General features: G+C 38.0%; 1 protein-coding gene across 9 annotated transcripts in view; it reads right to left on the bottom strand.

Moving 5' to 3' along the window:
* The window catches only part of INPP4B (inositol polyphosphate-4-phosphatase type II B), a 310,888-nt gene that overhangs the window by 153,991 nt on the left and 142,855 nt on the right, over positions 1-14,042 (bottom strand). For 8 of the 9 annotated variants that reach the window (XM_065633318.1, XM_065633317.1, XM_065633315.1 and 5 more), the window contains one exon: positions 12,786-12,902. The exons of the other annotated variant lie outside the window; for it this stretch is intronic. In XM_065633318.1, coding sequence (XP_065489390.1) covers positions 12,786-12,902 — 117 coding nt within the window. The remainder of the gene's footprint in view (positions 1-12,785; positions 12,903-14,042) is intronic. 9 annotated transcript variants of the gene reach the window in all.

Here is a 14,042-nt window from a genome sequence, read left to right on the forward strand (position 1 = left end):
GATACAGACATTAGAAGAGAGAATTGATTAAGAGAATTGGAAAAATTCCAACTCACAATCTGAAGCTAACCAAATGTAACAATAAAAGCCCTACTTCTTCAGTTTTTCTCTCTAAAAACGGAAAGGCTAAGGAGAGACAGTTAATATAATTAGTGGCTAAAAGGACCATATAGATTTAGAGATAGCAAAAAAAATAAAGAACTAATTAAAAAAATAGAGATAGCTCATACAGTAGACTATATTTCAGCTTTTTTTTTTTCTTTAAACATCCTGAAGAATCTACTCCTTGAAAAGTAACACCTTTTCTAAAAAACTACGTGACTCTAAATACAAGTTCCTCCTGTACACACAGCAACTGTTCTATTAATATGTAGATGACCTTCAATGCTACTCAGGATTTTAGTTTTCAGTTTTAATTTTCCTTTGGATTTTGTTACTATCTACTCTAAAAACAACATACAAAAAAGTCTGAGCACTAAACAGCACACACTGCTCTTTTAGACCAGGGGGACAAACTCCAATATCTTCACTCAGCTTATACAATAAACCATTTAAATGCAATCTTCTCAAGTGAACAGAAAACCGGGAGAAGGAGGAAGAGATCAAAAAGGAACAACTTAAATCCCTTTCCTAAAAAATGTATTAAAATACTTCATGTAAATACATGCACGTTTCAGAATTTCAGCCTCCTCTCTTGCAAATGCTGTTATTGCCCAGATACAAACCTATATTCCAGGCTGCGAGCAAGACCCCACCCTCAGATTCCCTGTCAGCCCAAACTCCAGAAATTATGCCATATGGAAATTTTGACTCACCCAGTCAGCTAGACCTGGCAGGTTTAAAGTATCATCAGGCCAGGGGTCTTACTAGAAACAGTCCATTTTTTCATAAAAGCACCTCCCAACTTAACCAAACAAAAACCAAACCACTGCAGGAGAAATCAAATATACGAGGTGAACATTCCTGGGCCTTTTCTGTCAAACATGTAAAGACTGGTTTGTCTATTATCACCTTTTAAAACAGGTTTCATTTCATGGAATAAAATAAACTAACTTCAGAAATTTGAGCCAAAACCATATGTCCCCCAAAAACCACTGTGGGTGAGGCAGTATTACAGGTGAATGGTCTTATAGCATTAAGCACAGCTAATTTGGGAGAAACTGTTTTCTCCAGAAACAGCTTGATCGAAGAGTTTCAGAAACACTAAGAAAACAGGATGGTCCATCTCAGGCATACAAAACAGGCTGCACACCTAACAGAAAATCAAACTGTGAATCTGGAAAAAAATAAACCAGCAGGAGGAAGGGGGGAAACACACCAAAACCAAGGCAAATAATAGTTTGCTTTTGCAAATGTCCCTTCACCTCATTACTGTCTAACTCCTTCAATAGATAGCTCATGGGTTTGGCGGGGACAATATTTAGGGCAGATGCTAAAAATGGTAGTATCCCATTTCTGTGGAGTTTAATGGAGTCAATGGGCTTTTTTTGTCTTCTTTGTACTGAATGTACTGCTGATTGTGATGTTCCATATCTCTAAAAACAGATGTGAAAACTATAAGCCCTCTGGTCCTTCCTAGAAGAGCCTGTTCTTGGGGCCAATGAGCTCCTACGTGAGGAACACTTTAAGAAACAAGCAGAAGAAAGGTATCCACCACTGTCCTACTTCAAGAGGCTCCCATACTAGCGCTAACTCTAAATCAGCACAGATGTATCCACCAGGAGAGGATTGCCAACCAGGCCAGGGTTGTCTTCATGGACAATGAGACTCCAGACACAAGTCTCGCACAGTCTTGTACATAGACAGAAGTCGTCTTTCAGGATGCCTCACAATAGAACAGGGTATATGTACTTATACATTAACTTATATTGCAAGGACAGTCTGTCTTCTGTCATACGCAATCCCAAAACCCATTTGGGCACAGTTAAATATTCAGAAGCCTCCTTGTCACAGGGGTGAGGTTATTTCAGAACAGGGTAGCAATAATTGGGCAGTAACTGTCTAGAGCTTCCACATTCAGAGATAATTTCTTGAGCGAGAGCCTTGCAATTACTTCTTTTTGAAAAGCTGCCAAGTTATTCCCCAGGAACAGACACAATGAGAATCTATAGCTATAACAAATCAAGGACCTCCATGCTCCATTTCACTAAGGCAGCTGCGTGTCAAAATCCAAGCCTTCCGAGCATCTCAAAGACATACTGACTGCTGCCTTCTACAGGAAATAAATCACATTTATCCCACACGACACAGATTTTCTGTCAGGAAGCAGACAATCACATCTGAAGTAATCTCAGCAGAGAATTGGCCCTTCCCCATCCTAAACTTCTGAATCTGCATTTTAAGACAAAATGGATCCATACAACTGCTCAGGGTGCAGATGCTGTTGTAATCAAATGAATAAGCTTTTATATCTTGGTGCATCCAGAAAAAAGAGTTCAGCACTGTTGACGGCTTCCAGCACTCCCAGTAAAACTTCTGAAGGGTAAAGTAAGGAACATAAAACAGAGGAGCTGAGGTCCAATGCTGTTTCTGGTCCTCTTCCCAGATTTTGGCGCAAGTATCACAGACAAACTTGCTCGATAGTAACACCTGCATAATTTTGTGCTAATAGATCCAGAAGAGATAAGACAGTACCCTCTGCTCCCACTTCCACTCCACAGAGATCCAGAGGTTATCTTTGTATCACCTAATAAATTCAGTGACAAATGCCCATACTCTTACCATGCAATCAAAAAACTGAGCAATGTAGAAAACCCCATGTAACAGTGAGACACACGAAGTAAGACTTCAGCCTCCACCAGAAGTGATTGTACATAGCAAGTCAGCTCAATGTGATACACATGTCCTCAAAGACCTGTTGTCTTATCTCACAAGAAAACATCCGCTAGAATTGGTACAAACATACTACTCTTCGGTGTGTTTGACAACATGCCTGCTTATCAACTTGTAGACAAAATGCATTTCTCTAATTTGTCCCCAGTGAAAGCCCTCTGAATTTCACGTGAAGGTGGCACAAGTGTAAGTTTTACAGTCAAAACTGATAGAACAGTCTTTGCCAATTGATATCTGTGATTTTGCTCTAAACTAAGTTACCTTGATAACTCTATGAACCATTACAACAGCTATGTTATAAATACTCTGCCTTATAGAAATGTGCTGAAGCCTGCAAAGGAAGCTGGGGAAGAAAAACAAAACTAGCGGAAGGAACTATAACGCTATGGTCACAACCCTCTAAAATTCAAATAAAATACAAAGCCATAGTGTTCCCTACTCTGAATTGATGGTAAAAAAAAAAAAAACCACACACAGAAATCTTATTAAATCTTATTAAAGTGTCTTGGATAATTGTGACTTGCAGCTTCATGTTAGCGAGACTGTATATATGACAAAGAATTTCAGGACTGCAAAGATAAACATCAACAGCTGTGTGATACTATAAAAATCTTCAGCTATGTTTGCTTTAAAAATACCAGGACTGTGATGAAAAGAACTCCAGGAGAGAGGAAAAAAAAAACAAACCCACAACACAAAAACAAATCTACCAAATTCTCAACACCCCAGAGTGCTGGGGGAAATATACATATATATAATCATACCCAATGTCACTGTGCCAGTGATTCCTTGGTAATGATCCATGATCTCGTCAGTAATTATTAATAACAAATCCAGGGTGAAGGAAGTCAGTGCACTCCTCAGTGAAAGGAAACCTGTCCCATAAACCAGAGAGTGCCATAACACTACGAAGAAGCTGATGCTCTGTTCAAGACAGTAACTACTTTGTACACTGAAACGTTGAGTTTGGTTGTTGATGTTCGTGATGTTCATTCACATATGTGCTGCTGAGATTTTTCAAGAGCTTCCCTCACCTTCACAATTTGGGTAAGACAGACACTACAAGAGAACCCAAAGCATGACATTTCAACCATACTACAGACTAAATTCGTCCTTCCTTTTCCTGGCTTCGCAGCCATCACTTTGCAAGCTGCAAACACTTTCTCAAAAACTGCATGTCAGAAAGGAGGTGGTTTTTTCTCCTTCCCTTTTCGATCACACAAACTGTGGTGAACAGGGCAAAACAAATAACAGATCAAACCAAAATCCTCATTTCTGGCATGAAGAAAGCCAAGCATGGAGAATTCCAGCAATATGGGAATTTGTTTCTGTAATATACTGCATAATGATTACATAAGGAGGCTATGATTACTGTAAAATTCAATGATACATGCATTTCTAATGGCGTTGGAATTCCTAAATGATTACACACATCCTTCATGTTTATTAATCAAATATTTTAAACGCAGCATAATACAAAACATTTAACTAGTTTACTTGGAGAAATTTACTATGCTCTACCAACAAAAACTTCCTCAAGAAGATGAAGTCTCATGTTAATGTCCAATGCATACGATTCTTACTTGATTTTTAAAAATAATTATTTACTTAGCTTTCCTTAATAGGTACAAAATCCTAAATGCAAACATTTAATGGTACAAGCATATCCATACCTGTAATGAACATTTTTGTGAGGCATGGTAGATGGAGAAAAATCTGTTTTAATAGATAAAATTTGTTCTGGTTTCAATTCCCCATAATACACACCCCTTAAAACTTCTAAAGAAAAATCTGTTTCCAAAGTGTTTTTAACTACCTGCTTTCAAAACACAAAAGCAAGAGCAGACTTACCACTCTTTCATTTACATTTCTTTTCATTCTTTCAATCCTTACTGCATCTAAATATACTAAATGTTATGCAGAAATATTTTTGCCACTGTATCTGCTATTTGACATCAATATTTGTAAGTGCCCTGCTATGAAGGGAGATGGTTAGGAACATGAGAACAGATATATTTGATTTTCAAGATGCTAAAAAGTTAAGATAAAAAATATTATAAAAATATAAATCATTTCAGGAAGGCACTGAATTATTTCCATTAGTAGTGAACTGGGCTTTGAGAGAAATGGAAATTCCTTAGTGAAGATTAAGAGGCAAAAGCTACACTATAAACACTGATTTTTTTAATTTTTTTTTTTTCTTCCTCCCCTCAACATTTAACACAATTTCTACAGTTAATTCATTTCTATTAATGTACAATCCTGGCTGGAAGTAAAGCAGAAGGCATGAACATTTTTTGCTGCAGTATAAAGACAATTACTTGTAACAGAAAGAGTATTCTATAGCTGTATTTTACAAAAGCACAGAAAACATGAAAAAAATAAACAGAAGGAGCTCACAGTTGTGATTTTTTTAAGGAGTTCAATGTATCCACTTAAAGTTAAAAGCGCTCATATGTTAACAACAGAGGCGGCCATTTTGCAGGTAAAGAAGGTACTAAAAATGAATCCAACAGGCAAAAATGGGCCTTCCCATACCAGAAAAAAAACCCATCATCTTAAGTCATCTGCTTTTTTTCACCCGCAGGAAGTGCCCCTCATTTATAAACCACACATCAACTATAGGTAAACAGGCCAACTGTTGTACGTATCATGGTGGTAAGTAGCTGCAGCTAATGGCAAACACATCACTATTTTCCTGAATGTCAGTTCCCCCTTTGTACATTCTAGAGTTTGTGCTGTTGTGATGGGATTAACCTGACAAAAAAAGGGAAATCACCAACAAGAACAGGCAAATCTTGTCCTTTGAGTCATTCAAACGTTCTCACGTTGCTGCATTTAGCACAAGGAAATCCTTCATGCTTGCACAGTGCTTGGGCTGCCCACGGGGGCTGTAGTAGCCGGGCTGCTGGGAGAGCCAGTCACCCCTCCCAGGGAGCACCAGTCACCATTCTGGGGAGCACCAGTCACCATTCTGGGGAGCTGCTTCTCCAGGGCTTTGCCCAGGGGATGCCCGGGTCCAGGGCACTGGGAAGGAAAGCAGATCAGCCCTTGGAAGGGACAGAAGCATATTCCTTAATCTGAGCTCATTATTTTGACAGTTAGGTGGCTCCACACTGACTACAAAAACATTGTGCCATGCTTTTCTTTCTCTTATTCACCGTGGTGTGCACATTTCAAAGGAAAACATTCTGGCCTTCTATATGAGGCAGGCACCCCTCAAAACCTAAAAGTCATCATCATAAATGACAGAGCAATGCAAGAACGGCCTCGGATTTGTTCAACTATTCTGATGTGCGTTGTGCTGGTCCAGTGAGAGATGGAGCAATGAAGTGTATCTATGAATATACATACCCAAAGAACTCATGGCAGAACAACACACTTCCAAGCTTTCTGGACAGTGCTACAGACATTAGAACCATCACGTCTATGTGTTGCTGAAATCCTTAGCTGGTTAAAATAAAATCTACAAGAAAATACTACCATTTACTATTTGCGTCCCTTATTTCTAAGCAATTTCCACAGCATCCCTTTACATTTTTACAGAATACAACTGGTCTTATCACTATGTAGCTTTACAACAGTTTTTCAAAGAGTCAGCTCTTGTAGCAAACCTTTGCCTGATATGAAGCATCAGTAGCATTTGATTAACAGAGTAGGTAGAAAAGGAAAAGAAAAATGGAAAATTAACAAACAGTAAATTACAACTTTCCTTGAAGATACAGCAATAGGGAGAAGTTTGCCTCAGTTAAGAAAAAAATAATATAAGGGTAGGAGAAAAAATAGGAAGAAAAGAGGGATGCTTTCAAAGAGAAAGATTTTTGCAAAGCTAAATCCTCCCATTGAATTTTCAAGGGCTGGGAGCAAAGAGCAGTAGGGCTACAAATGGACTTTAAGTTAAACACACCTGTAAATTTCCTGGTCTTGACACTTATCCTCAATTCTCTTATGGATTCACTAAGATATATAAAACCTTCTTATACCCTCAGCCACTTCAAAGAAAGATTTTATTTCAATCTAAACCCAAATGAAAGTCAGCAGTTAGAACTTCCCTTTACGGATCCAGACTTTTAAAATATACTAAGGAAGGCTGACGATAACGCCTTAGGTGCATTCCACATGCACATGCCCAGGAGAATAAAAAACATTTCCCCCCACCCCAATATCTCTAATAATGGCATTAAGTAAGAACACATAGTTTGACGCAAAAGGAAAAACTTAATCTATCATCAAGTATATATTAATGAAAAAAATTACATTATTTGTAAAAGAAACGTGACTATCTAAAGCTTTATTGTAAGTATTTCTGCACGTAGGACCACGGTACTACACAGGACTGCTCTATTAAGAAGAACACGGTAATAAGAGTTTCTAGTTTAAGGCAATACTTCTCTACAAATCCTGCAGACTTGACAGTGAACAGAACTGAGAAAACGAAGAAAAGCAAGGAAAAGGAAGTGCTTTTTCTTTAAAGAAAGTAGAGCACCTTCGCACTGCTTCAAGTTTTAAAGAAAAAGAAAAAAGGTTGAGTAGTTTTAGTGTTCACACGAGTGGAAGACTAAGAGCACCCTGGTACAGCCACAGTGCGGGCAGGTGCGAGCAAGCTTCCACGTTTATCTCTGCTAAAGCATTTCACATGCTGCTCTGCAGTTTTCCTAACCTTCAAGTCACAGACCTCTTCAAGCAGAGATGGCAAACAACCCCACCAAACGGCGTGGTGGTCTCGTGATACAGATCCATGCGCACGAGGGAACACGGAATACTGCCACTTCAGATTTGGCTTCACAACTGAACTCAAAATGCCTCTTTCGTGACAGTCTTCATTTCCCACTCACTCTGGTGTGATTCGATTTTAACAAGGATACTTGCAACATCAAGAAACATACAGAGAAAAACCTTGTGCAACATTTCATTCATAGTGAGCAAGTTTAACAGAAGATTCAAACCTCTACAGTTAAAAGACAAGTAGTTTGAAGCCTAATCTAAAATTGTTACTTTATAACGTATGTTCCCATATCCAAAACCCTACTTGTAACCCTACTAACTCTTAGAATTAGCAAATTCATCTAATTTTACTCTCAGTGATTAAGAGAAAATTTGAGAAATCACAAATGCAAGACCAGGCTGTAGAATGTGTAATATTTCAATTGTCGTATTTACGTCCAGTTTCTCCTTGCTCTCAGGAGACAGCATCTGTGTGGTTGTTTGTATGTTCAATATCACATGTGAATTCTAGTATTTATATCCAAAGGAGATTATATCTACCTGCTGGCATTCAAGATAAATAGCAAAAGCATCCCTTAAGTCTCTAACCCTAGTTGGTGTATGAAGTCTTTGCTCTTGAAGCTACCTGGTTTCCATCTCCTCCTAAAGGGAAAAGGGGCTGCTGCAGAGACCAGATACAGAAAGTTGTTTGTGTCTTCTGCTTCCAGCACTTCTCCACGTGTGGATCAAAAGGATGTGGCCTGACTCACTGAATGTCACACCAGAACATTACAGCAGTGTTTACCTCAAGACCTTGTTGCATTAAAACACAGTCCCATCATACAAGATGCAAACATTTCCAAACCCACTTTACAGATAGTAAAGTCAGTGTAGCAAGAATTTAAGCTGTAGGTGTAACTGCATTAAACCAACACAAATCAGATGTAGATGTGGCAACAGAAGAACCAATCTTAGAAAACAAGCAAATAAAAGCCTCACTGTAGCTAAATGTTACAGTACTTACCTAAAAATACATCCACATTGCTCTCCACAATGAAGTTCAGAACACTTCAGGACACAAGTCTATATATTCTGAACAGAGAACAGAAAGACTGCTGCCACCCAAATGAGCCACTAGGCATTCCTTCCTCTTAATGTAACACAAATGCATTTATTTTGTATTTTCTGCAGGTCTGCCATGTGAGAGTCGTACCTGACTTGTGCTAAGTAGTATTTTCAAAGAGAATGAATCCTGCTTCAGCTTTAAAACCTGCTAAACCAAACTGGGCACACCTGCATGCTTATGGGAAAGGTAAGAATAGTATCCCTGTGCAAAAGTGGTACAGAGACAATATTTTAACAGCATATGAGCCTCTAATTCTGATTTTCTTGGACAATTACTTAAAGAACAGGTACAGCCCAGCATTAAGACAAAACCCAACTATCAAAAAGATCTTGAAGACAGTGCAACTCAAGCCAGTGAAACATAAATTTGCCCATAGCAATATTGGAGGAAAATCTTTGCGATGTAGAAACAGATGTCACTGTATATTTTTCAGAATATGGCATTAACCACTGCATTTTATGCATGGATTCAATGGATATATTTAAATAATCACAGAATCATTTCAGTTGGAAGAGACCCTCAGGATCATCGAGTTCAACCATAATCTAACTCTAGCACTAAACCATGTCCCTAAAAACCTCATCTAAACGCCTTTTAAACGCCTCCAGGGATGGTGACTCCACCACTGCCCTGGGCAGCCTGTTCCAATGCCTGACAACCCTTTCTGTGAAGAATTTTTTTTCTAATATCCAATCTAAACCTCCCCTTGCACAACTTGGGGCCATTTCCTCTTGTCCTATCACTTGCTACTTGGGAGAAGAGACCAACGTCCTCCATGCTACAACCTCCTTGTTTCATAAACACACTCTAACTTCTTTATTCCAACTATATCAAAGTAGGAACAGCACTATTAAAAGTTTCTATTTACATGAAAACCAATCACTCTAACTTAGGAAGGCTAGCCAAAACGAAACAAACAACAAAACCAGTTTCATTGTATTAAAAAGCCTCAATTACAGAAAGCCTGACACAGCCAAGATATAATTATGCTTAACATCAGACAGACATGCATAAAAAGTGAAAAGTGCAGTTAGAACACCCAGTGTGTCAAGCACAGTGAATGCGATAGCAGCTGCACAGTACCTCAATGTAATTATACTGCACTTCTTACAAAATTTAACTTAAATGACAGGCAAGAGTGAAGTTAACTATCTGCTTTCTGGTCCAGGAATGCAAGAATTGCAAGGTTATTTCTAAAGCTCTTTAAAAAGTGCAGCACAAGTCGCATGTCAGCAGCGCAAAAAAAAATAATCACGGTTGTGTCTCACGGGGGAGCATCCCCTTTCACTTTAGCGTTACGACCTATGAGCACAAACTGAGCAGTATCTATTTATTTTTGTATTATAGTAAAAACCAATAGATTAGAAAATGAGATCTAATTCTCTTGTATAGACAAACACAGATTTAGGGGAAAAAAAGCACTTTACCCTATGATGTACCCACTGCCTTTTCCTCATCTTCTCTACAGCCTTCTACTGGTAGCAGTAAAATCCTGGTGAGATTTATTAGTGCACAGAATTTACTTCCTTTAGTCTCATTTTAACTACAAGAAAAATAAGTATGCATTTGAGTTGCAGTGTGATGAGGGATATTAGCTACCTGGAACTGGCTAACTGAAATAATTTGTAGTATAGCCGTGGTGCTGTGGGAATTACTGTAGCTTTTGGTCAAATTCTGCAAAATATTTTGCAGTCAGATCCAAGGTTTATTCTGCACTTGTACAAGCTGGTGAGTGGTCTGGAAACACGGCCGAGAACAGCAGAGCACACCTTACGGCCTTGGCTTCCCTTCCAACCTCAAGTGGATTCCCTTGTCTGTTTGGAGGAACGGTGGGGCTACATGTTGCAGGTGTAAGCTGCGGCAGCAGTTTTTGAAGATCAAGAAAGCCAGTTTTCTTGTAGCCTTGATAATCAGAACTGTGAAGCGACAGAACTTGGAACAGGCTTAGTGCCAAAGGGACACAATCACACTTCTCAAGTCATGAAGCAAGCACTGATGTCTGTGTGGCTGCAGCTATGCTGTTAACTGCATCAGGTCATAGCTCATTTAAACCTGACTTTTATGAATCTATGTACACCTCCAGACTCAAAATAGTCACCTGAATTAATAGAAAAGTGTATGGCTTCCAACTATAGTAAAGTAAGTCACAACATTAGTTTTATCATCACTGATATTCCAGGACGTAGACAGAAGTCCAAATAATGCCACAAATGAAGTCGTGACCTGGGTGGTTCAGGGTAATTCACACATGCTGCAGTCCACCTTGATTTAAATCTTACAGCTTATTTCATTTTTTCTTACCTACATGCAGTTCTAAAAAGGCTGAATATTAAAAAAGTCTAAATAGATGTAAACCAGACATGGGACTAACATTTTCCCCTACAAAAAGGTACTATAAACTATACATCTGGAATGTTTTACATAGGAACTACATAGCTGCTGTGTATGTAGTGTCTCCCTCTCTCATGACTTACAAGCTACATTAATGAGATTATCTGGGAGAGACTCTAGTCCTGTACTACAATTGTAAGCAACACTTACAAGAAGTTCTTCCAAGCCTGCAAAAACCTGTCAAATTACATTAATCCTCCAGGCTAGATCTTTCGTATTTATCTTGCCCTGTATAAGAGGCAGTATAAGTCTGCAACTAGAAGAGTAGGAGTACAGGGATAGCTCTATGAAACACGTCCACTTTTTTCGCTTACAGATAGGATATTATTTTCCATCATCTGTCAGTCACAATAGAAACTGGAACACAAGGGACAAAGTCAAACTCCTTTCACTCAATTTCTGTATCTGTGCACAGGTGAGAACTCTACTGAATAAACAGCAGATCCCATTTTAAGCCCCCATAGTCTACACCATAACCCGAAATTAAAACATATATATTGTGAAAATGTGCATACAAGTCCCTTCTCCAAGTATTCTTAAACAAAAAAATACCTGACGTCTATAAATCAAAAGAAATCCAGATTATTTGTCTAAAATATTCCACACGTTCCCATTAAAGAGCACAGTGAGGAGACTGTTCTAATCTGTTTGTTCGCAAAGGTCCAAAATTTAAACAAATGTATCAACTATTTTCTACCATTAAAAAAAAAAAAGAAAGAAGTCCTCTGAATATACAACTTTACTTTTGTAAGCAGTTCAAAGACAGTCTCGAGTTGTAAGTTATGCCTTTAATTTCCTTCTTATGGATAATGAACGCATATACAGTCATGACATGAGCTTGCATGGTCTTTAATCATATTGGGGGCCAATTACAGACATGTAAAGAGCAATTTAGTAATTAAATAAAAGCGTCAAGAGCCATTTTGGATGCCCAAGAGAAAACTATAAGCTGGACTCCAGATGCCACAGAAGAACAACATACATCTCCCATAGGCCCTATGACATCTCCTAGCTCTGTAAGGCTGTCTTAGATCACCTATGGCACTTAAAAAGACACTCAAGTTCTATATTTGGCAGTTAAATCACTCAAATAGTCCCATTGACCTCCATATATCCTGCGGAGTGAGTAACTGTTTCTCAGCATAAGAGGCTGACAGCGTAACCAAAAATGTACCACACTGGAACCCAAAGTGATTCACCCTTAGCAGTGACACAAAGATTTTGGACCCTTACAGATCAGTAATAGCAGCCACAGGAGAGCTGCAGATATCACCATGCGAGAGACTAAAATAAAATAATATTATCTCATACATCAGGTTAAAGGCTTTATTATCATCCTGGTTTGGGCATATAAGTATTAATAAAATAGTTTCAGAAACATATTTCTGAAATACTGTTTATAGTGGTGTTATCTCAATCTATTTCATATGTTCTGTGCTTTCAAAAAGCACACAAGAGTTATCTTCTATTTGCCAAGAATACCTGAGCTGATTCATGTAACCAATTAAATAATAGCAAAGGGTCCATCTTAAGTGCATGGTTTTCTTTCTCTGTTCTCTAATACGATAACAAAAAATAAAGTACATTTCAGGTAGAAGAGAAGAGCAAAACCAATTCTACACAAATCTATTTGCCCAGTTTGCAGACTTTAGCTAAAGATAGCCAAAGAATAACATGGCAAGAAACTTAAATCTCAATAGGATTTATGCAAGAAACAAAACAAAGCACTTACTGTGTCTTGAGATTTATCTTTGACATCGTAGACTGTTAGTTTTATTTTAGTCTCCTCATAGATGGGGTATTCCGGTGGGAATGTCACACCAGTCAAAAACAGTGGATCCCTTGTACCCTGTGTAACGTGAGTAAACATTCGGTAAGGTAACAGCTGTGCAATGTGTAGTAGAGGCCATTATGGATGTACAGAAACTGTGGGCTCTTTAAGAGAAGTCTGCTTTCTACAGCAGAAAGATGTGAACAGCTAAGTATTATCTAGTCCGTAAAAAAAAACTGGACAACTTTAAAACTTTCTCAGGAAAGTTTTCGAAAAGCTTTCTGGAAATATCTCTTCCAGTTAAAAAAAACTTAAGTACTTCTGAAACAGAGCCTAGCAACATGCCTTTAAACAGTTCAGCCAGCAGGTATCAGTATCTGGAATACAACCTGTAATAAACAATCCCTTTCTTTCTCCCATGATACTTTCTGAAAGTATCTCAGTTTCATATTAATTTAAATGAAAAAAAAAAAAGATACAACTTGAACACACACACACACACACAAAAGTTACAGTAAAACATCTATAGAAATGCTATAGAAACTCCCTGTATTACGTTAAGATTACTAGTTTGCAAGGGTGGGATTACAATGCCCTTCTGTGAGCAGCACTAGAGTAAAATAACATTTCTATGATCTGTAACATTATGATTATGTTTAAAAGCTGTTCACAGAAGCAACTATATTAGAGCTTCAGATATATAAACAATTGAATGAATCATATAAAACATTGCTTATAATTTCTGAGTGCATAATTATAGTTACCTTCCGAAGATTACTAGGCTAGTATCCTTAAATTTTCTATTAACTAACATGAATAATTTTATATGATAAATGTGTTGGGTATTTTTAACTCAAAATAACTTTTCTGTGCCTTCACCTTCCCCTCCCCAAAGCTTGACTATGAAAGAAGCTTAGAGTCTTGACACAACAAATTCATGGATTCATTCAGAACTAGGACATTGTCTTAGGAAATGCATCAAATTCTATAACAAAACAAACAAACAAAGGCAAAGCAAAAGCATCTTCTGCACAACATCATTCCATACAGTCATTAACAAAACATCCTGATCAGACACAAGATATTTGAATTAAGCAGTTTCAGGATGGTTGATTGCTGAAACCGTAACAACTTAATTAGTAGCTGGTTGAAACTGCAAGATCACACAAAGATCTCATGAAACATTCTCATTGTATTCAACAGTTAAAACAAGCCTTT

Source organism: Caloenas nicobarica, chromosome 4 (genome assembly GCF_036013445.1).
Source record: "Caloenas nicobarica isolate bCalNic1 chromosome 4, bCalNic1.hap1, whole genome shotgun sequence".
NCBI lineage: Eukaryota > Metazoa > Chordata > Aves > Columbiformes > Columbidae > Caloenas > Caloenas nicobarica.